We start from the raw sequence: 23,427 nt of genomic DNA, 5'->3' as shown, positions 1-23,427 counted from the left end.
GAAAAAGGAAAAACCCCAAGATGCAGAATGTTCCTGACGAGAGCCCCAAAACTTGTCAACAGACCCTTCCACAATTACTCGGCCTGTGGCGGCGGTTTGTTACAATATTGATGTTTTGGAAGGCGACATTCCTGATATGGAACTTGCGCCCTTTGTACTTTTTATCTATCTCCTCTTTGTACTTTTGATATCTCCCTTTTGTATTTTTGATATCTCCCTTTTGTACTTTTGTTATCTCCTCTTTGTACTTTTGATATCTCCCTTATTATACCTTTGATATCAGCTCTTAGTACTTTTGTTATCTCCCCTCTTTGTACTTCTAACAGGCTATTATTTGAACTTGCAATTATTTTTAATTATGGAATTTGCTTGATTTCTTGTTATTGAAATTTTTAATAAATTCCATGCTTATTCTGTACTGAAATGTTCTGTGCTGTGCACAACACTTTCTATTACAAAGAAAATAGTATATTTTCAATAGAATGTACTGTGCCGTGCACAACATTATTATCTAACCAAAATACATTGCATGGAAAGTGTTATTAAAAGCTCAAAAGATCATAATACCAAATAAACATGGAATTAATTAAAAAAAATTAAACACAAGAAATTATGCAAATTCCATAATTAATCAAAGCGCTGTAAGCACTGTATGCAGTTAATCAAAAACCAAGGCAAACATAATTATGAAAACTGTGGCAATGTTGTTTCAACTTTTTTTTAAAGATTTAAAAGAACAAACATTAAACATTCATATATAATTGTACATTTATGTTCATTTAATGAAAAAAACATTAAGGCAAATAATTCATATTTTATCAAGGTTTACAATAGCAACGCACATGACCACAAATGGTCATGAGTCTTTCATGAGTCAGCATTGGTACAAATTTGCAATGATTGCAGTTCTTCTAGTTGATCGTAATTGTTCGTATATGTTGACTGTTAGTAGTTCAAGTTGACTTTATTACGAGCTTGTAAAAGTATGAAAGGACTTGCTTCCCTGGAAAGAAAACTGAGTGTGTGTTGTACAGTACAAACAAAAGTTATGAGACACAAATCAGACAAATGTTTACTACTACAGGGATCAATGCTGAGGTCTGACTGATAAATGTAAATGACTCCCACCTTCACCCCAAGTCCATGATGTCTAAGTTTGTAATAAAATGACAGGTGTTAGGGTCTAGCAAAATGATATGCATATGTGTCGCCTATGAGATTGACCTTGTATGTCATTCAATCTTTTTTGGAAATGACAAACAGGAATGAATATTGTTTAGGCTTTGGTATCTCAATCTTTTACAAGTTCTCAAAACACACACAAGAGGGTGTGGGGTGACCCTAGGGACTATCCCTATTTTTCATTTGTACTCTACTTTATTGTCCCATACATGAATATATATGGTTTATGGGTGGGAATCTCGACCGTTATCAAGTTTTCAAACAGGAGGGGGTGGGGGACCCCAGTGTCTTCCCCTTTATTTCATTTGATTTGTTTTATTGTCCAATACATGAATATATATGGTTGAGGGGTGGGGATCTCATCTGTTTCTAAGTTATCAAACAGGAGTGGGTATGGTGACCCTAAGGACTCCCCCTTTATTTCATTTGATTTTTTTCTCATACATGAATATATATGGTTTAATTTAAAGGTGGGGATCTCGACTGTTTCCAATTTCTCAATCAGGTGACTGCAGGGACTCTCCCTATATTTCATTTAATTTAGAGTTGGGGATCTCAACTGTTTCAAAGATCTTAAACATGAGGGGTAGGGTGACCACAGGGACTTCCCCTATATGTCATTTGATTTGTTATATAGTCTTATACATGAGTATATATGGTTAAGTTGTGATGATCACGAATTTTTCCAAGTTCTCAAACAGGAAGGTGCACAGTGACCATAGGGACCCCCTTATAATTCATTTGATTTGTAATATTGTCCCATACATAAATATATATTGTTTAAATTGTGGATCTCGACCGTTATATGTTATATTGTCCCATACATGTATATATGGTTTAGGGTGGGGATCTTGACCGTTACCAAGTTTTGGTCATTTTGATCTCTTGTGGATAGTTGTCTCATTGGCAATCATATCACATCTTTTTTTATATAAGAAACTTCCAGCTATTTTAACTGACCTAACAAAATTGAGAAGAAAAAAATATACCTTGAAATAAGAAACTTCCAGATATTTTAACTGACCTATCAAAATTGAGAAGAAAAAATACCCCTTGAAATTGCAGTAATATGTTTAACTTGAAAAGCATATAACATGCATTACCAACATTGATCACTGATAAAAAAAATAAACTGTTAGATAAACTGTTCCCAGCTGTCACATTGTATTGGATTTTGACATTAAAATTGGTGTACAAAATATTTTCTGCTTTTTCTTTCTTTTACATATATCTGAGACTACTATGTTATAGTGGTCTCAGCATATATCTTTTGGTTTTCAATTCTAGTTTTTATATTAATTTTATTAACCATGCAAAGATCTATTTTGTCACCTGTCTGGATTTATTTAGTTACTAGTAATAGCCAAACCAGGGATTACCCTTATCCACTGCCGGAATCGAATCCGATAATGTAATCTCGCGGCAGCCATTTTATTTTCAATGTTGTTTTGACAGATAGTGAGATACGATTTTACTCGGATTTACACATTATTTATCAGTGATTTTCTGTAAAAAGAACAAATTGAACATTGCTGTCATGAATAGTAATGATAACTAGAGGCTCCAAAGAGCCTGTGTCGCTCACCTTGGTCTATGTGAATATTAAACAAAGGAAGCAGATGGATTCATGACAAAATTGTGTTTTGGTGATGGTGATGTGTTTGTAAATCTTACTTTACTAAACAGTCTTGCTGCGTACATTTATCTCTATCTATAATGAAATTGGCCCAGTAGTTTCAGTGGAAAATGTTAATAAAAATTTACAAATTTTATGAAAATTGTTAAAAATTGACTATAAAAGGACAATAACTCCTTAGGGGAAATGGTCATGTTGACTTATTTGTAAATCCTACTTTGCTAAACATTATTGCTGTTTACAGTTTATCTCTATCTATAATAATATTCAAGATAATAACCAAAAACAGCAAAATTTCCACAAAATTACCAATTCAGGGGCAGCAACCCAACAACGGGTTGACCGATTCATCTGAAAATTACAGGGCAGATAGATCTTGACCTGATAAACATTTTTACCCCGTGTCAGATTTCCTCTAAATGCTTTGGTTTTTGAGTTATAAGCCAAAAACTGCATTTTACCCCTATGTTCTATTTTTAGCCATGGCGGCCATCTTGGTTGATTGACCAGGTCACGCCACACATTTTTTAAACTAGATACCCCAATGATGATTGTAGCCAAATTTGGTTCAATTTGGCCCAGTAGTTTCAGAGGAGAAGATTTTTGTAAAAGTTAACAACAACGACGGACGCCGGACGCCGGACGACGCCGGACGCAAAGTGATGGGAAAAGCTCACTTGGCCCTTCGGGCCAGGTGAGCTAAAAATAAGTTTGAGATCGATTATTGATCTCTATTTATAGGAAACTTTGGTAAAAATGTTTGCAAATTAATATTTTTAATTTTTTTTCAAGGTTCGTTGGGCATGCTGGGCGTAGCTAGTAACCAAGTAGAACAATTGGATGGTCGCAGACATCCGGCCACCGCTAATTTGAACCCCTGCGTCCAAATTTAAAAGATACAAAAATTCTGTCTTCTAATTCAAAATTGCCGCCAACAGCATGATCAGTTGAATTTCTATTAATAGACTACTGACGTATACATACGTAGTTGACTACGTATTGACGACAAACAATATTCCTACGACTTTTGCAATTTGGGAAATCTTAACTACTTGTCTTTAGAGATTTTCGGCGATTAAATATTTCATACATTTGTTCCTTGACATCTTAGTCAAAAGCTCAGGGGATAATAAACTTCATAAAGATTCCTAATGTGCTCTACTTCCTATGTGCAACTTCAAAACTTTTGGGAAAATCGACGATCATTTAAGGTTTTTCTGGTCATATTTTTTGTAATCCAGAATGAAAAGTATGAAAAAACTGTCCAATAAGTTATAAATAATATAGTGGCCAGCTAGGTGATAACAATGGCACGTATTTCGGCATTTATTGGGTAGCACACAAATCCAGGGTGCTCGCATAAGGCAGCTTAACTGCCTAAAAATAATTCCAAGTTCAAATAATAGCCTGTTTTCTGTTATCTACTGTTATCTATTTGGAAGTTTTTTAGGTAGACTCATTCGAAAAAAATATATCTCTGAAAGGATGAAGGTAATCATCTTGCTCCAAAAGAATGCCTTCTTTTGATTCTTCATTCAACAAATGGTTAAAACACCATCTTTCAGCACTTTTAATAATACTCAATTTTTAATCATGTTACAATTTGTTATGATTATCCACTTATTGTGAAAGTAATGTACTTACAAGGAGCTTGTGGTTCCGGTTTCTTGCTACAGTTGACCATTTCAAAGTTATTACATTGTTTAATACTGTCATCAAATAAGTCTGGATAATGACACTCTTTCCTGTAAATTCCTGGAGTTTGACCTGCTCCTCTGGTTATGGTGGCCATTGTGGGATCAGAGCAGTTAAAGTAGTGAGCACAATTATCTGGGTCGGGAAGAACAGCGCTGGGATGGGCTGTGCAGTAATCTGGTATATCAACTGAAATATTAAAAAGTAGTGTCCATGATTATAGTGAGAATTGAGCATGTGAATCATGCAAAATTATTATGTTTTAGTATCCTATTTTCTCAGGACATTATGTGTTAAAAGTGCTTCAGTTGTCAAAAGGTTACCTTCTGGACTTGAGTGTGATAGATCTTTGGATCAACCATTAGCCGTGTCAAACCAAAAACGTTTTATCAGCCTGTTTTCAGTAAGCTGCTAATTGAACAAATTGGATTAAACTGTAATGACTTACCTGGTTGTACAACTTTCATACATTTATCCAGTCTAGGGTTTAAGTATTCTCCAGTTGCACATGTGGTGACGGCCATTGTTCTGTTCTTATAACATCTGACATAATCTGCTTGCCACATCTTGGTAGGTAATGGATTTAATCCATCTGATTTCCCCACACAAGATGGAAGTCTCTTAGTACATGGATCACAGGTTTTGTTAATAGCTTGACACAAGTTTTGTTGGTATTCACCTATAATATAGAGTATTTCATTGGTGTGCAATTTTATAGTAACAAGAACTGACACTATACAACAAATTTACATAATTAACTTCTATGTATTTATTTTCGTGCTAACCAATTTTAGCCAATTGAGGAAAACTTGCATTTTTATGAATATTTGTTTTGGTGGTTTTGCCAAGGTCTGCATATTATCTTATAACAAGAATGTGTCCATAGTACACAGATGCCCCACTTGCACTATCATTTTCCATGTTCAGTGGACCTTGAAATTGGGGTCAAAACTTTAATTTGAAATTAAAATTAGAAAGTTCATATCATTGTTAACATGGGTACTAAGTTTCAAGTACGGTAGATGTGACTCAACTTCATCAAAAACAACCTTGACCAAAAACTTTAACCTGACTTCGCACTATCATTTTCTATGTTCAGTGGACTGTGAAATTGGGGTTAAACTTTAATTTGGCATTAAAATTAGAAAGTTCATATCATAAAGAACATGTGTACCAAGTTTCAAGTTGATTGGACTTCAAAATTATCTTTTTTTTAAGCTTCAAAATTATCTTGACCAAAAACTTTAACCTGAACCTGGACAGACGGACGAAAGGACGAACGAACAGACGAAGCACAGACCAGAAAACATAATGCCCCTTTACTATCGTAGGCGGGGCATAAAAAAATAAAATTCTTTGAACACTTAATTTTGTGGTTCACTTGTACTTAGGAAATCCACAAAATTGGAATTCAAGAAATGATAATGAATCCACAGTAAACAGTAAGGCTTTTTTACAAAACAGATATGAATTATCTCTCTTTTAGCTTTCTTTTAAAACAATTACTTTTTTTTCTTCTTCATTTTTTCTTTGAAACAGAAAAAAGAGCACTGACTCTTCATGGAAAATTTTGCAAAATAAAAGTTAGTCTGCCTTTATTCTCTTGGGATGAGGAAGAAGCAGCCAAGAGTATCTGACCACCAACAGAAGAAAAGACATTATTTTGTGATGATCATATGTTTGTCAAATACTTACAAGGAGCTTGTGGTTCTGGTTTCTTGCTACACTTGACCATTTCAAAGTTATTACATTGTTTAATACTGTCATCAAATAAGTCTGGATAATGACACTCTTTCCTGTAATTTCCTGGAGTCTGACCTGCTCCTCTGGTTATGGTGGCCATTGTGGGATCAGAACAGTTAAAGTAGTGAGCACAATTATCTGGGTCTGATAGAATGGCGCTTGGATGTGCTGTACAGTAATCTGGTACATCAACTGAAAATCAATAGCATAGGATCAGATTCCCCTATGTTACACGTCATTTAATGAGATGCAGATTTTATAGCTATTCTTATCTCTGAAAACCCGGATGTTGCGGACAAACACTCAGCATGATTGTATTACTTTAACTTATAACATGTACAGCAGTAATGCATATCAATTTGTAAAATTGGAAAGTAAACATTTACATTGTGTTTAACTTTATTAATATATTACAATAAAAATGAATTAACAAAAAAACTAACAAAATGTACAGTTGAATAGATTTTCAGAGTTTTATATTAATAATTAAATGTACTTATATATTCATGATATTATCAATATTAACAAAAATTTCCTTTTTCTAATTTTCCTCTTTAAAGAACAGATTTTACTTTATTTTTCATTGTTATATTTTTACCTGCTGGAAATGTAAACCAATTTACAGTCCATACTATTATAATGAATAAGTTTCACAATAAGTTGGTCCAATATAATATACAAAATAAAACAAAAATCATAAATAATACACCAATACACAACTTATTGAGTTGACCACTGATGAAGCCGGACTCAGGGATCTTTTCCCCAAACAAGGCAGAAACACCGGTGTCATATGGTATTTTGAACCCCATGGTAAAATGACCCCGGGGTCAAAATACCGCTATGGTAAATTGAACCCCCCCATGGTAAATTGAACCCCCCCTGTATGGAAAATTGAACCCCCATGGTAAATTGAACCCCCCTGTTTTTTTCATTCTAGATGATTAATAAAAAATTTAACATTATATAAAAGCTAATCAAATATTAAAAATCATTAATACAAAAAGGGGAGGTCAATTTTCAATGATTGGTTAAAAGAAAAATATTTGCTTGGTATAAACGCTCTGAAGTCTTAACCAACAAAATTTCATTCAAAAAACTTCTTAAAGCATTAAAACCAAACAATGTAGCTTGGACACTTTAATTCTTTGAAATTAAAAATATTTATATAGAATGGTAGACTTTTAAATTTTAATTCTCCATGGTAAAAAAGGGGGAGGGGTCAAATTACCATGGCTCAGTTAATCTAAAAAGTAAAATTTTCAAAACATCTTTTCAAGCTAATAAAATAAATACATACTACTTATTGGAGTATAATAAATATCTAAAGGAGTTACAGTAGCAAGATATTTTAACATGAAAGGTCTTTAGATGTATAGTAGGGGGTTCAATATACCATGGTACAATAACATGGCTAAGTAAAATTTTCAAAATATCTTTTCCAGCATGTTAAATACATACAAACTACTTATTGGGGTATTAAAACTATAATAAGGAGTTAGAATAGCTTGGGGTTTTTGAAATTCAAGGTCTATAGTAGGGGGTCAATATACCATGGTAAAGGGGAGGGGTGAGGTCAAAATACCACAAAAATATTTTTTCTATAAAATATCTTCCAGCATGTTAAATGCATACAAACTACTTATTGAAGTATTTTTACTATGTTAAGGAGTTAGAATAGCTTGAATTTTTGAAAATCAAGGTCTATAGAAGGGGGTTCAATATACCACAGGGGGTCAAAATACCATGAAAATATTCTTTTCTTCAAAATATTTTTTCCAGGATGTCAAATGCATACAAACTACTTATTGAAGTATTATTACTATATTAAGGTGTTAGAATAGCAAGAATTTTTGAAATTTAAGGTATATGGTAGGGGGTTCAAAATACCGCAGGGGGTCAAAATACCATGGAAATTATTTTTTTTCAAAATATTTTTTCCAGGATGTTAAATGCATACAAACTACTTATTGAAGTATTTTTACTATGTTAAGGAGTTAGAATAGCTTGAATTTTTGAAAATCAAGGTCTATAGAAGGGGGTTCAATATACCACAGGGGGTCAAAATACCATGAAAATATTCTTTTCTTCAAAATATTTTTTCCAGGATGTCAAATGCATACAAACTACTTATTGAAGTATTATTACTATATTAAGGTGTTAGAATAGCAAGAATTTTTGAAATTTAAGGTATATGGTAGGGGGTTCAAAATACCGCAGGGGGTCAAAATACCATGGAAATTATTTTTTTTCAAAATATTTTTTCCAGGATGTTAAATGCATACAAACTACTTATTGAAGTATTTTTACTATGTTAAGGAGTTAGAATAGCTTGAATTTTTGAAAATCAAGGTCTATAGAAGGGGGTTCAATATACTGCAGGGGGGTCAAAATACCATGGAAATTATTTTTTTTCCTAATATCTTTTCCAGCATTTTAAATACATATAAACTACTTATTGGAGTATTATTTCTATGTTAAGGAGTCAGAATAGCAAGAATTTTTTAAATTAAGGTATATGGTAGGGGGTTCATTATACCGCTGCGGGGTCAAAATACCATGGAATTTTTTTTTTTCCTAATATCTTTTTAGCATTTTAAATACATATAAACTACTTGTTGGAGTATTATTACTTTGTTAAGGAGTTAGAATAGCTAGAAATTTTTAAATTTAAGGTCTATAGTAGGGGTTCAATATACCACAGGGGGGTCAAAATATCATGGTAATTAATATTTTTCAAAATATTTTTTCCAGGATGTTAAATGCATACAAACTACTTATTGAAGTCTTATTACTATATCAAGGTGTTAGAATAGCTAGAATTTTTGAAATTTAAGGTCTATAGTAGGGGGTTCAATATACCAAAGGGGGGTCAAAATACCATGAAAATATTCTTTTCTTCAAAATATTTTTTCCAGGATGTCAAATGCATACAAACTACTTATTGAAGTATTATTACTATATTAAGGTGTTAGAATAGCAAGAATTTTTGAAATTTAAGGTCTATGGTAGGGGGTTCAATATACTGCAGGGGTCAAAATACCATGGAAATTATTTGTTTTCAAAATATTTTTTCCAGGATGTTAAATGCATACAAACTCCTAATTGAAGTATTATTACTATGTTAAGGAGTTAGAATAGCTAGAATTTATGAAATTTAAGGTCTATAGTAGGGGGTTCATTATACCACAGGGGGGTCAAAATACCATGAAAATATTCTTTTCTTCAAAATATTTTTTCAGGGGGTTCAATATTTTGACTACTTATATAGACCTTAAATTTCAAAAATTCTTGCTATTCTAACTCATTAACATAGTAATTATACTCCAACAAGTAGTTTGTATGTATTTAAAATACTGGAAAAGATATTAGGGAAAAAATTATTTCCATGGTATTTTGACCCCCCCCTGCAGTATATTGAACCCCCTTCCATAGACCTTAAATTTCAAAAATTCTAGCTATTCTAACACCTTAACATAGTAATAATACTCCAACAAGTAGTTAATATGTATTTTAAATGCTGGAAAAGATATTAGGAAAAAAATAATTTCCATGGTATTTTGACCCCCCTGTGGTATATTGAACCCCTACTATAGACCTTAAATTTCAAAAATTCTAGCTATTCAAACTCCTTAACATAGTTATAATATTCCTTCAAGTAGTTTGTATGTATTTAACATACTGGAAAAGATATTTTGAAAATTTTACTTAGCCATGGTATTTTGACCCCCCTGCGGTATATTGAACCCCCTACCATAGACTTTAAATTTCAAAAATCTCGCAATTCTAACTCCTTAACATAGTTATAATACTTCAATAAGTAGTTTGTATGTATTTAAAATGCTAGAAAAAATGTTTAAAAAAAAAATAATTTCCTTGGTATTTTGACCCCCCTGTGGTATATTGAACCCCCTACTATAGACCTTAAATTTCAAAAAGTCTAGCTATTCAAACTCCTTAACATAGTTATAATACTCCTACAAGTAGTTTGTATGTATTTAACATGCTGGAAAAGATATTTTGAAAATTTTACTTTGCCATGGTATTTTGACCCCCCTGCGGTATATTGAACCCCCTACCATAGACCTTGAATTTCAAAAATTCAAGCTATTCTAACTCCTTAACATAGTTAAAACACTCCAAATTGTAATTTGTATGTATTCAACATGCTGGAAAAGATATTTTGAAAATTTTACTTTGCCATGGTATTTTGACCCCCCTGCGGTATATTGAACCCCCTACCATATACCTCAATTTAAAAAATTCTTGCTATTCTGACTCCTTAACATAGAAATAATACTCCAATAAGTAGTTTATATGTATTTAAAATGCTGGAAAAGATATTAGGAAAAAAAATTATTTCCATGGTATTTTGACCCCCCTGCGGTATAATGAACCCCCTTCCATAGACCTTAATATTAAAAAATTCTAGCTATTCTAACTCCTTAACTTAGTAATAATACTTCAATAAGTAGTTTGTATGTATTTAAAATGCTAGAAAAAATGTTTTGAAAAAAAATAATTTCCATGGTATTTTGACCCCCCTGTGGTATATTGAACCCCCTACTATAGACCTTAAATTTCAAAAAGTCTAGCTATTCAAACTCCTTAACATAGTTATAATACTCCTACAAGTAGTTTGTATGTATTTAACATGCTGGAAAAGATATTTTGAAAATTTTACTTTGCCATGGTATTTTGACCCCCCTGCGGTATATTGAACCCCCTACCATAGACCTTGAATTTCAAAAATTCAAGCTATTCTAACTCCTTAACATAGTTATAACACTCCAAATTGTAATTTGTATGTATTCAACATGCTGGAAAAGATATTTTGAAAATTTTACTTTGCCATGGTATTTTGACCCCCCTGCGGTATATTGAACCCCCTACCATATACCTTAATTTAAAAAATTCTTGCTATTCTGACTCCTTAACATAGAAATAATACTCCAATAAGTAGTTTATATGTATTTAAAATGCTGGAAAAGATATTAGGAAAAAAAATAATTTCCATGGTATTTTGACCCCCCTGCGGTATAATGAACCCCCTTCCATAGACCTTAATATTAAAAAATTCTAGCTATTCTAACTCCTTAACTTAGTAATAATACTTCAATAAGTAGTTTGTATGCATTTAACATCCTGGAAAAAATGTTTTGAAAAAAAATAATTTCCATGGTATATTGACCCCCCTGCGGTATATTGAACCCCCTACTATAGACCTTAAATTTCAAAAATTCTAGCTATTCAAACTCCTTAACATAGTTATAATATTCCTACAAGTAGTTTGTATGTATTTAACATACTGGAAAAGATATTTTGAAAATTTTACTTAGCCATGGTATTTTGACCCCCCTGCGGTATATTGAACCCCCTACCATAGACTTTAAATTTTAAAAATTCTTGCAATTCTAACTCCTTAACATAGTTATAATACTTCAATAAGTAGTTTGTATGTATTTAAAATGCTAGAAAAAATGTTTTGAAAAAAAATAATTTCCATGGTATTTTGACCCCCCTGTGGTATATTGAACCCCCTACTATAGACCTTAAATTTCAAAAATTCTAGCTATTCAAACTCCTTAACATAGTTATAATACTCCTACAAGATGACAAGTAGTTTGTATGTATTTAACATGCTGGAAAAGATATTTTGAAAATTTTACTTTGCCATGGTATTTTGACCCCCCTGCGGTATATTGAACCCCCTACCATAGACCTTGAATTTCAAAAATTCAAGCTATTCTAACTCCTTAACATAGTAATAACACTCCAAATTGTAATTTGTATGTATTCAACATGCTGGAAAAGATATTTTGAAAATTTTAATTAGCCATGGTAATTTGACCCCCCTGCGGTATATTGAACCCCCTACTATAGACCTTGAATTTCAAAAATCCAAGCTATTCTAACTCCTTCACATAGTTATAATACTCCAATAAGTAGTTTATATGTATTTGGCATACTGGAAAAGATATTTTGCAAAATTTTATATAGCCATGGTATTTTGACCCCCCTGCGGTATATTGAACCCCCTACTCATAACCTCTAATAAAAAAAAATAATAGCCAATAAATTGTAAATTAGATTATCTGCAATACTATTTCTTAAAAACAGGGGGGTTCAATATACCGCAGGGGGGTTCAAAATACCATATGTGAAAAATGACCCCGGGGTCAAAATACCATGCGGTATAATGACCCCGGGGTCATTTTACCGCATGGTATTTTGACCCCGGGTTCAATTTTTAGGGGGTTCAAAATACCATATGACACCGGGCCTAACATTCGTGCTCAGTGGTGAGCTGGGATGGGCTATTTAAATACTTTACAACAATTTTTGCACTTTGGTATGTTGAAAATGTTAGGTGCTGTTGAAACCATTTTGATATGATATTGCAAATTTTACATGTTTTTGTACTATATTTCATCAATCATTTTAATAGATATCTCAAACTAAAATCAAAATTAATTTCTATCCAGTTTTTGTTTTTTAAAAACTTAAACTTCCAACACATTGTTGATCCGGTTGAAAAGGTCCTTCTCATACATTTTTGGGATGAATACTCAAAATTTGATAAAACATTTCAAAATTGCGGTTTTCTGTTGTCTTAAGTCTATTATTTATTTTTTATTGAAAATGTCAATTTATTGTAAGAATCCTAAAGAACATAAACATGATAAACGAAGCTGTAAAACTTTGAAGTTGAGTAATTATAAAGAATAAAAAACTATTTGAGAAGGACTCTTGTGTGAAATAGATTCAGAGTATATTGATTCTGCGTATTTTCTTAATGAGTCTTATTGATAAAATTGTATACATATATGTCATTTTCTATAAAATGCTGTCCTTTTTGGGCTCTAAACTATAAATATTCATCTATAATATTCTTCCATGGTAAGTTAAAATAGACTCCTATAGAAAATTTTAAAAGAGAGTTTGTAGAAAATTTTGTTGCAAAGGGTACTTTTTTCTTCTTTTTATATATATAGGGAATTATGTAAGAGGACTTTGTATGGGTTTCTTTTCAAAGAGTACTTACCATTACTATTTTAAACTAATATTTCAACCAAAAAAGAATATTCTTTCATACTTATTTTTTCTATATAGACAACAAGGAATGGCCTTTATAAAGTGTATATATTTGTTATATATAAGCATTCAGAAATGATACTAGTTATAAAAAGATGTTGAATCAGTCTTTACTAAATAATATTTAATTGAAATTATAAAAGCTTAAAAAGTTACTATTTCATATTTCCTATAATAATTGTTTGTTTAATACAGTAACACTACTAGTAGGGGATAAGTTTGTCCGCAAGTGAGACTGATTAATCAGTGAGTAGATAAGGTTAACTATAAATAGAACAATCAGATAATCTGAACCTATGCTATTGAAAATCAAATGACAAAAAGGTGCATTTTGAGATCAATTTTCAAGAACAATGCATGCAAAACACATTCTAACTGAATTAAAAGTAATTACTAAATTAAATCTTTTACTTTCTTTTTCCACTCTTGGGCTATTTTGTTGTGGCCAGTTGTTATTAGTGGAGGAAAGCTGAAGTGCCCGTGAAAAACACAGAACTGAGATAGGAAAACTGACAATCCTAGTCAATTAATATTTGGTTCGACTGCACCTGCACCAGCAGGGTTCAAACTCACAACCCCCGTGTTGACTGGCTAGTGCTTGAAAGCAATGAGAAGTGGTTTTACATATTACCTTTAGGAACATCATCTTGACATTTGGCTGTCCTTGGATTGAAGTAACCATGACTACAGTGTGTTATATTCAATGTTCTATTTTTATAACAGGTGATGTAGTCAGACATCCATAGTTTGTTGGGGAATGAGTTGTCTCCATCAGGATGTCCCACACAAGATGGCAGACGTTTAGGACAGGGGAGACAACTTGGATCTGATACATTACATCTGTTCTGTAAATATTCACCTGTCACAAAGAAATTTGTCTTTAAGTAAAGAATTTACAGCACATTTAGACATGCATAGTTAAACATGTGAATATCAAAACATGAAATCACCTGATGCCATGAAAGTTCAAAAATTTAATCATCTAGAAGTTGTCTTTCTTTTAAATACCTATCTGTATTCAACAAATCTTTCAGTTTGATATTCTAGTACTTTGTACACCTTCTGTGTCCAGAAATATTTAATAAAATATCTGTCAAATCTCTGTGCTTCTTTTAATTTCAAAATGTAGATCTTTAGTCGGATAATTGTGTAACTTTTTGATAGCTGGCAGATTAGAACACAGCTTATAAGTAACTGTTGATCATTTGTCTATTGTAATATCTTATAATATTGTTCTCTGCTGTTTATCGTGTGTCACAATGTTTGTGTTGCTATAGCATGTTACAACTGCTTTGCAAATCAAAGAATTCATGTATTCATTTAATTAAAAACTATGTTTAGCTTTAACAAAATTAGACATTATTTTGAATGTTTGATGACATAATGATTCTAAGGTTTTGTTGGATCTTTTAAATTATGCATATATGTGAATGAATCTCTATATTTGTACATATAGGTTAAGGTACTTACATGGGGCCTCTGGTTCATGTTTTGATTTGTTACATTTGACTTGTTCAAAGTCTTTACATGTCAGACTGATATCATCAAACAAATCTGGGAACCGACATTCCTGGAGATGATGACCATATTTGGACATATAGGTTAAAGTACTTACATGGGGCCTCTGGTTCATGTTTTGATTTGTTACATGTGACTTGTTCAAAGTCTTTACAAGTCAGAGTGACATCATCAAACAGATCTGGGTACTGACATTCCTGGAGATGATGACCATATTTGGACATGGCTGAACAGTTGTAGTACTGCCCACAAGTGTCTGGGTGTGGCACTATAGATGTGGGGTTAGCTAGACAGAAGGCATCCATATTTCCTGAAAAAAATACAATAAAACTTTAACTCACAAGGACATTTTGTTTATAACATATTCAGATAATTGCTATTGCGATATATTACAATCCACTAAATTTTATAAGTGCAATACACATTTTAATGTTATTTGCCTGAAATTTAATAGGATGCTTGCAAATACCCAAACAGATGGAATTCTCTAATGACAAATAAACTGGCAGAGAAAAGAAAATCTTAATACATACTGGTAGAAAATGGTTAAAAATATCATGTCTCATCCAATTAAAATACAGGAATATCACAAAAGGTGGAATTATATAGAAAATCAGCTGGTCTTCAAATTATTTCTATTGAAAAAAAATTAAATTATGTTGGTAATTTGTAAAATTTTGGTGGTCAAAACCTTCAGAACCACCACTTTTCACAACATCAGTACAATACTTATAGAACACCAGGTAGTAACTAACCTTTTGGTATTTTACTGACACAGTGTAACTGAGTTGGATCATACACTTGACCAGCAGGACAGTGACGGACAGCCATTGTCCTATTTATCAGACATGTGACATAGAGATCTGTCCAGAGAGCTGATTGGACAGCTTCGTCACCATCAGGTAATCCACGGCAACTGGGTAAACGTTTAGGACAAACTTCACAGTTCATGTCTCCTGGCTTACACAAGTTCTGGTCATATTCACCTGAGCAATAAAGTCACTATTTATTCATATCTTTTCTAGACACTGGAAGATTCAGATTCAACATATTGTAAAGACATGCCTATTGTTTTAAGGATATATGACTGTATGTTGACCTCTTTATATCATTTTTCATTTTTGCATTGTTTGGTTGCTTTCTCATTGACATAAATTAGCACATTATATTATTAAATTACCTTTTGTTTCATAGTAACAAATATAAATTGTATGGATATTTTTTTATTTTGTTGAAAAGTTTTGACCTTATATCACATAAATGTCCAGAGACCAACAATCAGTTGGTCAAACTTAAAAAAATAGCATGACATTCACAAGAAAAAGCAAAATATTGGTAAAAAAAATATGAATTTTTCAAATATCTTTTGAGGTACCATGTATATATAAAACTCTTTAAAATGCAAATATTGTAATAAAAATATCATCAATGAACTCAATTTTATTCAATTAACTATAATTCTTACAAGGTGCTTGTGGTTCCATCATGGTTTTACATGACACATTCTGGAATCTTTCACAACTTTGGGTTACATCAGAGAACAGATCAGGATATTTACACTCAAATATGGTAGCTGTTTTAGTGCCCAAGTTCTGTAGACAATTGTAATACTTGGCACAGTTTGTTGGGTCCGGTATTACGGCTGTTGGGTGGACAATACAATAATCTGGTATGTCAACTGAAAAAGAGACAAAAAATATCATATGTTTAGTGTGGCACAGTTTGTAGACTAGTCTGCAAAGTCAGAAACAAACAACAAATTTAAAATCTACACTATGAATTATATATGGACTGAGCTTTTTGAAAAAAGTTCAAAAGAATTAAAACTGACCTGGTTGTACAACCTTCATACATTTATCCAGTCTAGGATTAAAGTATTCTCCAGTTGGACATTTGGTGACGGCCATTGTTCTATTTTTATAACATCTGACATAGTCTGCTTGCCACATCTTGGTAGGTAATGGATTTAATCCATCTGATTTCCCCACACAAGATGGAAGTCTCTTAGTACACGGATCACAGGTTTTGTTGACAGCTTGACACAAGTTTTGTTGATAGTCACCTGAAACAAATTATTCATAAAATCACTACCGGTATATTGCTGCTTACATGTATTCATTTAAAAAAAAAAAAAACTGTTTTAACATACATTTATCATCTCTCATAATTTCTTTGAACTTTTTAATTTTATTTGTAAAGACAGTATTATATTTTTCTTTTTTTGAGAACAAAAGATAGCACACTGCTATTTGGAATGTTTGGTTTTTCTAAAGGAGTAGGTCCAGTAAGACCTCTTTTTGGCCCCAAAATATAGCAGTTTTACAAAATTGTTCAAATGTTAACTTTAAGTTATTTATTGGATAGTAGAATGCTTCTGCTACATAAATATGGGCTGTTTTTGACAATACAATGCACATATATAGAGTACTAGCATCATAAAGTCATGCTAAATTACTGAAATCTTCACAATTCTAGCATTTTTGTTAAATTTTAGACGGTTTCCATGTAAAACAAAAGTGGCCGCATTCATGTTCATCCACAATATTGAAATGTAAGTTGTATTTGATGATAATACATAACATATATAAAGGTTGAGGATGAACATGGATGCGGCCACTTTCATTTTTGACAAAAAACATCTGAAAAGTGACATTTTTGGGCATATTTGGTCGATTTTTCATACTTGAGCTTTAATCGGAGCATTTTAAATGACTAAATTAGTTCAATCTTTCACAAAAATTAATTGAATCAAATGAAATAGACACTTGAGTGTTTAAAAAGTGATCAAAATCTTTCGTCAGATGAAACTTAAATTTGAGGCCAAAATCTGTCCTTACCAGACCTACTCCTTTATTTCAAACAGGTGATAATAAACACTATATTTTAGCACTTACAGTTTTGGCTAATTTATATTTTTGCTTTTTCATTCAGTTTCAGCAGTACATCCAACCAAGATATAATTTCTGCCATTGTTTACAGTTACTAACAGAAAGTCTTAATATTTCAAAATCTGTTGCTAAGATTCAATTGTATATATATTATAATGAAAAGACTTGACGAAAAAAAGTCATAAGAATATGTTTGAATGGGTTTCATCATTAGCCTGTAATTGATAAATTCTGAGATTGTTGTTGGTTGCTGTTAGTCATTTTTCTTTTTTAATAAATCAGGACATTGGTTTTCTTGTTTCACATTTTGTCATCGAGGGGTAATTTTATAGTCAACTATAAATAGTATGGGTTCTGCTCATTGTTGAAGGCGTGAACTGTGACCTATAGGTGCTTACATTCATATCATTTAGTCTCTTGTGAATACATGTTGTTGTCTTTATTGGCATTCATATAAGATTTTTTTTTATTTCCACATCTATCAATTCACACAAAAATGCACAAATATGGTTACAGAAAATAATTAATCAAGCATTTTTAATTTTACTCTCATGTTTTTCATTCATATACTTACAAGGCGCTTGTGGTTCCGGTTTCTTACTACAGTTGACCATTTCAAACTTATTACATTGTTTAATACTGTCATCAAATAAGTCTGGATAATGGCACTCCTTCCTGTAATTTCCTGGAGTCTGACCTGCTCCTCTGGTTATGGTGGCCATGGTGGGATCAGAGCAGTTAAAGTAGTGAGCACAATTATCTGGGTCTGGTAGAATGGCGCTGGGATGGGCTGTACAGTAATCTGGTACGTCAACTGAAATAGAAAACTGAAGTGTTGTAATCACGCGAGCACATTATCTGGGTCTTGTAAAAATGGTGAAAGTGACCTAATCTCAAATTTAACATGCGATATATACCAGTTTATGCAAATTTATCAGACAATATCCAAGAAACTATGCTCAGTTAAACTTATGCTAACCTCAGACCCATATCAATGAATTTTCATTATAGGTCATTTTTGGTTCAATCTTGAGCCATTCAATTTTCAACACTTTTTCATATTTGCAATTGTAACAACAGAGCATGATTCTATTGAAAAATCACTTATTTCTCCACAAGGGCTCTCACCCAGCACCTATGTACTTCATAGCAGCTAAATATGGACTGAGCTAAAAATAAGTACTTCCTAAGCTTGACCACTATGGCTGACCAAGTATCTAATAGACTACAACAAAGGGAAGCAATCCTATCACACAAATATGATTATTTCAATTGATGTTTTATAGAAAACACTGACCTGGTTGTACAACTTTCATACATTTATCTAGTCTAGGGTTGAAATATTCTTCTGTTGGACATGTGGTGACGGCCATTGTTCTATTTTTATAACATCTGACATAATCTGCTTGCCACATCTTGGTAGGTAATGGATTTAATCCATCTGATTTCCCCACACAAGATGGAAGTCTCTTTGTACAAGGATCACAGGTTGTGTTGATAGGTTGACACAAGTTCTGTTGATAGTCACCTAAAAATCAAATAAATACATTACAATGAAAAAACAAGAAATTTGATATAGTTCCACAACAACTGTACATAAAAAGTAAAAACACTAAAATACTGAACTTCGAGGAAAATTCATAAAGGAAAATCCAAAATGAAAAGGCAAAATCAAAAGTCCAAACACATCAAACGAATGGATAACAACTGTCATATTCATGACTTGGTACAGGCATTTTCTTATGTAGAAAATGGTGGATTGAACCTAATTGAACATAATTTTTGTATTTATGTTAAATCTCTTAATTCTTTCAAAATACTTACTTACAAACATAACTACTCTTTTCTACTGTACTGTAAATTTTGAAGTCAGGAAATGACAGAAATGCTAATAGAAAGTTGAGACGTAACATGTATAAACTAACTGTGGATTCATTATTTTTCTGGGGGTAATTAACTTATGCTCATTTCATGGATATAGAACAATTTATTTAAGCCAAGCCAGGAAGAACATACAAGTGAGTGTAAATGTTTTGCACAGAACTCTCCCAAAAAGCATAGCCATTACTTTCAAAGTAGGTAAAATATATTGCCAATTTTGGTTTGAAATGAAAGCTTAATGCTAGGTACATGTATATTTTTCCTGTTATGTACTAACAAACATCTTGGAACCAACTGACTCTTGTATGCAATCACAATTATGTTAAATTTTTCAGGCCAAGCCAGGTTAGGTAATATTTTGTCACTTTATATGAACTGAAAAATTGCTATAAAGGCCAACAGAATTGGTGAATTTATAATATAATTACACCTTATATAAGAAAGCCAGATTTTGATAAGTTGATACCAAGTGAATTTTTGGCATATTCTAATATTTTTTCCTCATTTCAAAAGAATTTGCATGTTTTTCACCACTGCCAGTGAATTTGCTATTTTGGATTTTCCTTTTTTACCCTCTCGAGTATCTTCCCGCCAATTTTTTTTTCGGATATGACATAACCAAAAAAAGTGAGCTGACGCGTATTAGAACATGTATAATTCCAGCGCTTCTATGATAATATCCTCTTATCCTCAAAATTATGCGTCAACATAATAATGAATTACAGCTTTCAAGTAAAAAAAAATTATCTTCACCTGTACCGAAAGTTTCAATCCAAATCTATTCAGTGTAATTAAACAGATATATCATGTTATAGAGGAGTATTTGCGAAAAAATACCAGTCTTGGGACATATTTCCCTCACCTGGTGACTAAGGAAATTTTACAGTCCCTTGACTTGTATTTTTGGCCTATAACCCTCCATAACATGATATATCTGTTCAGAAAGCAAGGGAGCCAAGATTTATTTTTCTGTTCAAGTGTACTTACAAGGAGCTTGTGGTTCCGGTTTCTTACTACAGTTGACCATCTCAAAGTTATTACATTGTTTAATACTGTCATCAAATAAGTCTGGATAATGACACTCTTTCCTGTAATTTCCTGGAGTCTGACCTGCTCCTCTAGTTATGGTGGCCATTGTGGGATCAGAGCAGTTAAAGTAGTGAGCACAATTATCTGGGTCTGCTATAACGGCGTTGGGATGTGCTGTACAGTAATCTGGTACATCAACTATAATATAAAATTGGTTCTGATGAACAAGCCAGATCAACTGAAAAACACCCAAAGATTACATGCTTATTAATGTAACAATTATGTTTTGCTCAAAGTTCAAGAGGTTATCATAACAATGTTTTAAAGCTCTAGGACTCTGTTTCTATGAAATTGAAGGTTTTTTCTTTTAACTTGTTAAATTGGTGAACATTTTTAATATCAATGCGGAACCAGAATAAAAGAAATGATGTCACATATATGTAAAATACATCAATGCCCTTTTTTGGGAGGGAATTTAAAATAGCTTTTTTTAACTAATATATAATACCAAATTAATAGCATTCTGACATTTTTTTAATTAAAAGAAGTTTTATTACATTTTACTTGTAACAGACTCTCTAAATAATAAAATATGGATTTGGTTTCCTTCTCCCTTAATTAATCCCTAAATATTACCTTTAGGAACATTATCTTGACATTTTGCTGTCCTTGGATTGAAGTAACCATGACTACAGTGGGTCACATTCAATGTTCTATTTTTATAACAGGTGATGTAATCAGACATCCACAGTTTGTTGGGGAATGAGTTGTCTCCATCAGGATGTCCCACACAAGATGGCAGACGTTTAGGACAAGGGAGACAACTTGGATCTGATACATTACATCTGTTCTGTAAATATTCACCTGTGGAAAACAATTATTACATTAACATATATATTAATTAGTTGATAAACAAATGAAAAGACTAAAAAGGTGACTAAAAAATATAGTTATTTTCTTTTCTGAATTATGAATTGAACACAAAAACAACTTCAGGAAAACTCAAATTAATATTTCCTATTGTGAAGATCAGTTGTTGTTTCAAGTTATCAAGACCAATTTGGGCCATCAGCTCTTTTTTTGTCTTTTGGTTGGGTTAACATTTGTTGTCTCTCTGACACATTCCTCATTTCCATTCTCTATTTTAATGCTCTATAAAAGTACTTACATGGGGCCTCTGGTTCATGTTTTGATTTGTTACATTTGACTTGTTCAAAGTTTTTACACGTCAAACTGACATCATCAAACAGATCTGGGTACTGACATTCCTGGAGATGATGACCATATTTGGACATGGCTGAACAGTTGTAGAACTGACCACAAGTGTCTGGGTGTGGCACTATAGATGTGGGGTTAGCTAAACAGAAGGCATCTATGTTTCCTGAAAAAAAATCCATGTTAATCTTCTAATACAATTCGTGATTTTTCTTTAGAAAAAATGTCAGGTTAGATAGATCATCATTGCTTTTTATTTTTCTTCATTTAAAAATTATAAGGACGGCATAACATCAACATGCTGGCCATTGTTCTTTTTTAGTAACAGAGATAATAATAGTAACTGATATTGGAAAGTAATCATGACGCAGCTGTACCAATATTATAAATCGATCAATAATATGAGTGCAACGTACACCTTTCCTAGCAATCTCTATAACCTGTAAGATCACATACGATCCAATAAAATTGTATGGTTGCAGAGACAGTTTTAGCAAACTATCAGGAAACTTTTACATTTTGCTTGTATTTGTCAAAAGAGACAAAAATAAGAGATGTTTCAAAAGTTTAACCTTTTACAACACATTTACCTTTAAGTATTTTACTGTCACAGTGTAACTGAGTAGGATCAAACACTTGACCAACAGGACAGTGACGGACAGCCATGGTCCTATTAATCAGACATGTGACATAGAGATCTGTCCAGAGAGCTGATTGGACAGCCTCGTCACCATCAGGTAGTCCACGGCAACTGGGTAAACGTTTAGGACATACTTCACAGTTCATATCTCCTGGCTTACACAAGTTCTGGTCATATTCACCTGAGGAATTAAATTCAATAATACAATGTATGTCTGCATTATAAATATAAAGTTGAATGCCAATTAGACAACGATCCACCAAAGTCCAATTGATGAAGAAGGTTAGCTACTACAGGTCCAAGTTTATGATAATTTAGTATAGGCCTTCAACAATGAGCTTAAACCTATAATGCAAAGTCAAGTACATTGAAAATATTCTTTTATAATAACTCTGTAGTGATTCACTTTCTAACTAAAATGATACATTTCTGCTTTTACAACAAAATCAATACATTAACAATTTTTTTTTTTAAATGTATTGTACTATGGCATGAAGTAGATATCAAATGAACAGTTACATTGTAAAAACTCCAGAAATCACAATACACATAGAAAGTAAAGTCAAATGACTTTTGTTCAACTCCTCAAGTATGTAACTTACAAGGAGCTTGTGGTTCCTTTCTTGTTTTACAGGACACATTCTGGAATCTTTCACAACTCTGGGAAACATCAGAGAATAGGTCAGGATATTTACATTCTGATGTTACAGCTGTTTTAGTGGCCATGTTTTGAGAACAGTTGTAAAATTTGGCACAGTTTGTAGAGTCTGCTATCATGGCTGTAGGGTGGACTTTACAATAATCTGGGATGTCAACTGAAATAGAAAAAAAAATAATGTATTTATACCTAAAGGTGAACCTCACAATATTCTGGACTTTATGATTCCAGATAAGGTTACTTATAT

At 32.3% G+C, this 23,427-nt stretch overlaps 1 protein-coding gene across 1 annotated transcript in view; it reads right to left on the bottom strand.

Annotated features, from left to right (window-relative positions):
- Window positions 1-23,427, bottom strand: part of LOC134722290 (uncharacterized) — a 122,043-nt gene that overhangs the window by 79,901 nt on the left and 18,715 nt on the right. Inside the window, exons 10-24 of the mRNA XM_063585899.1 lie at window positions 23,125-23,337; window positions 22,473-22,703; window positions 21,836-22,048; window positions 21,304-21,531; window positions 20,626-20,865; window positions 19,055-19,285; window positions 18,332-18,571; window positions 16,701-16,931; window positions 16,335-16,547; window positions 15,625-15,855; window positions 14,967-15,179; window positions 13,983-14,210; window positions 6,209-6,448; window positions 4,962-5,192; window positions 4,463-4,702 (exon numbers count right to left, since the gene is read on the bottom strand). Coding sequence (XP_063441969.1) covers window positions 4,463-4,702; window positions 4,962-5,192; window positions 6,209-6,448; window positions 13,983-14,210; window positions 14,967-15,179; window positions 15,625-15,855; window positions 16,335-16,547; window positions 16,701-16,931; window positions 18,332-18,571; window positions 19,055-19,285; window positions 20,626-20,865; window positions 21,304-21,531; window positions 21,836-22,048; window positions 22,473-22,703; window positions 23,125-23,337 — 3,423 coding nt within the window. The remainder of the gene's footprint in view (window positions 1-4,462; window positions 4,703-4,961; window positions 5,193-6,208; window positions 6,449-13,982; window positions 14,211-14,966; window positions 15,180-15,624; window positions 15,856-16,334; window positions 16,548-16,700; window positions 16,932-18,331; window positions 18,572-19,054; window positions 19,286-20,625; window positions 20,866-21,303; window positions 21,532-21,835; window positions 22,049-22,472; window positions 22,704-23,124; window positions 23,338-23,427) is intronic.

This window comes from Mytilus trossulus, chromosome 6 (assembly GCF_036588685.1).
Source record: "Mytilus trossulus isolate FHL-02 chromosome 6, PNRI_Mtr1.1.1.hap1, whole genome shotgun sequence".
Classification (NCBI taxonomy): Eukaryota; Metazoa; Mollusca; class Bivalvia; order Mytilida; family Mytilidae; genus Mytilus; species Mytilus trossulus.
This window is presented reverse-complemented; position numbering and strand designations above follow the sequence as displayed.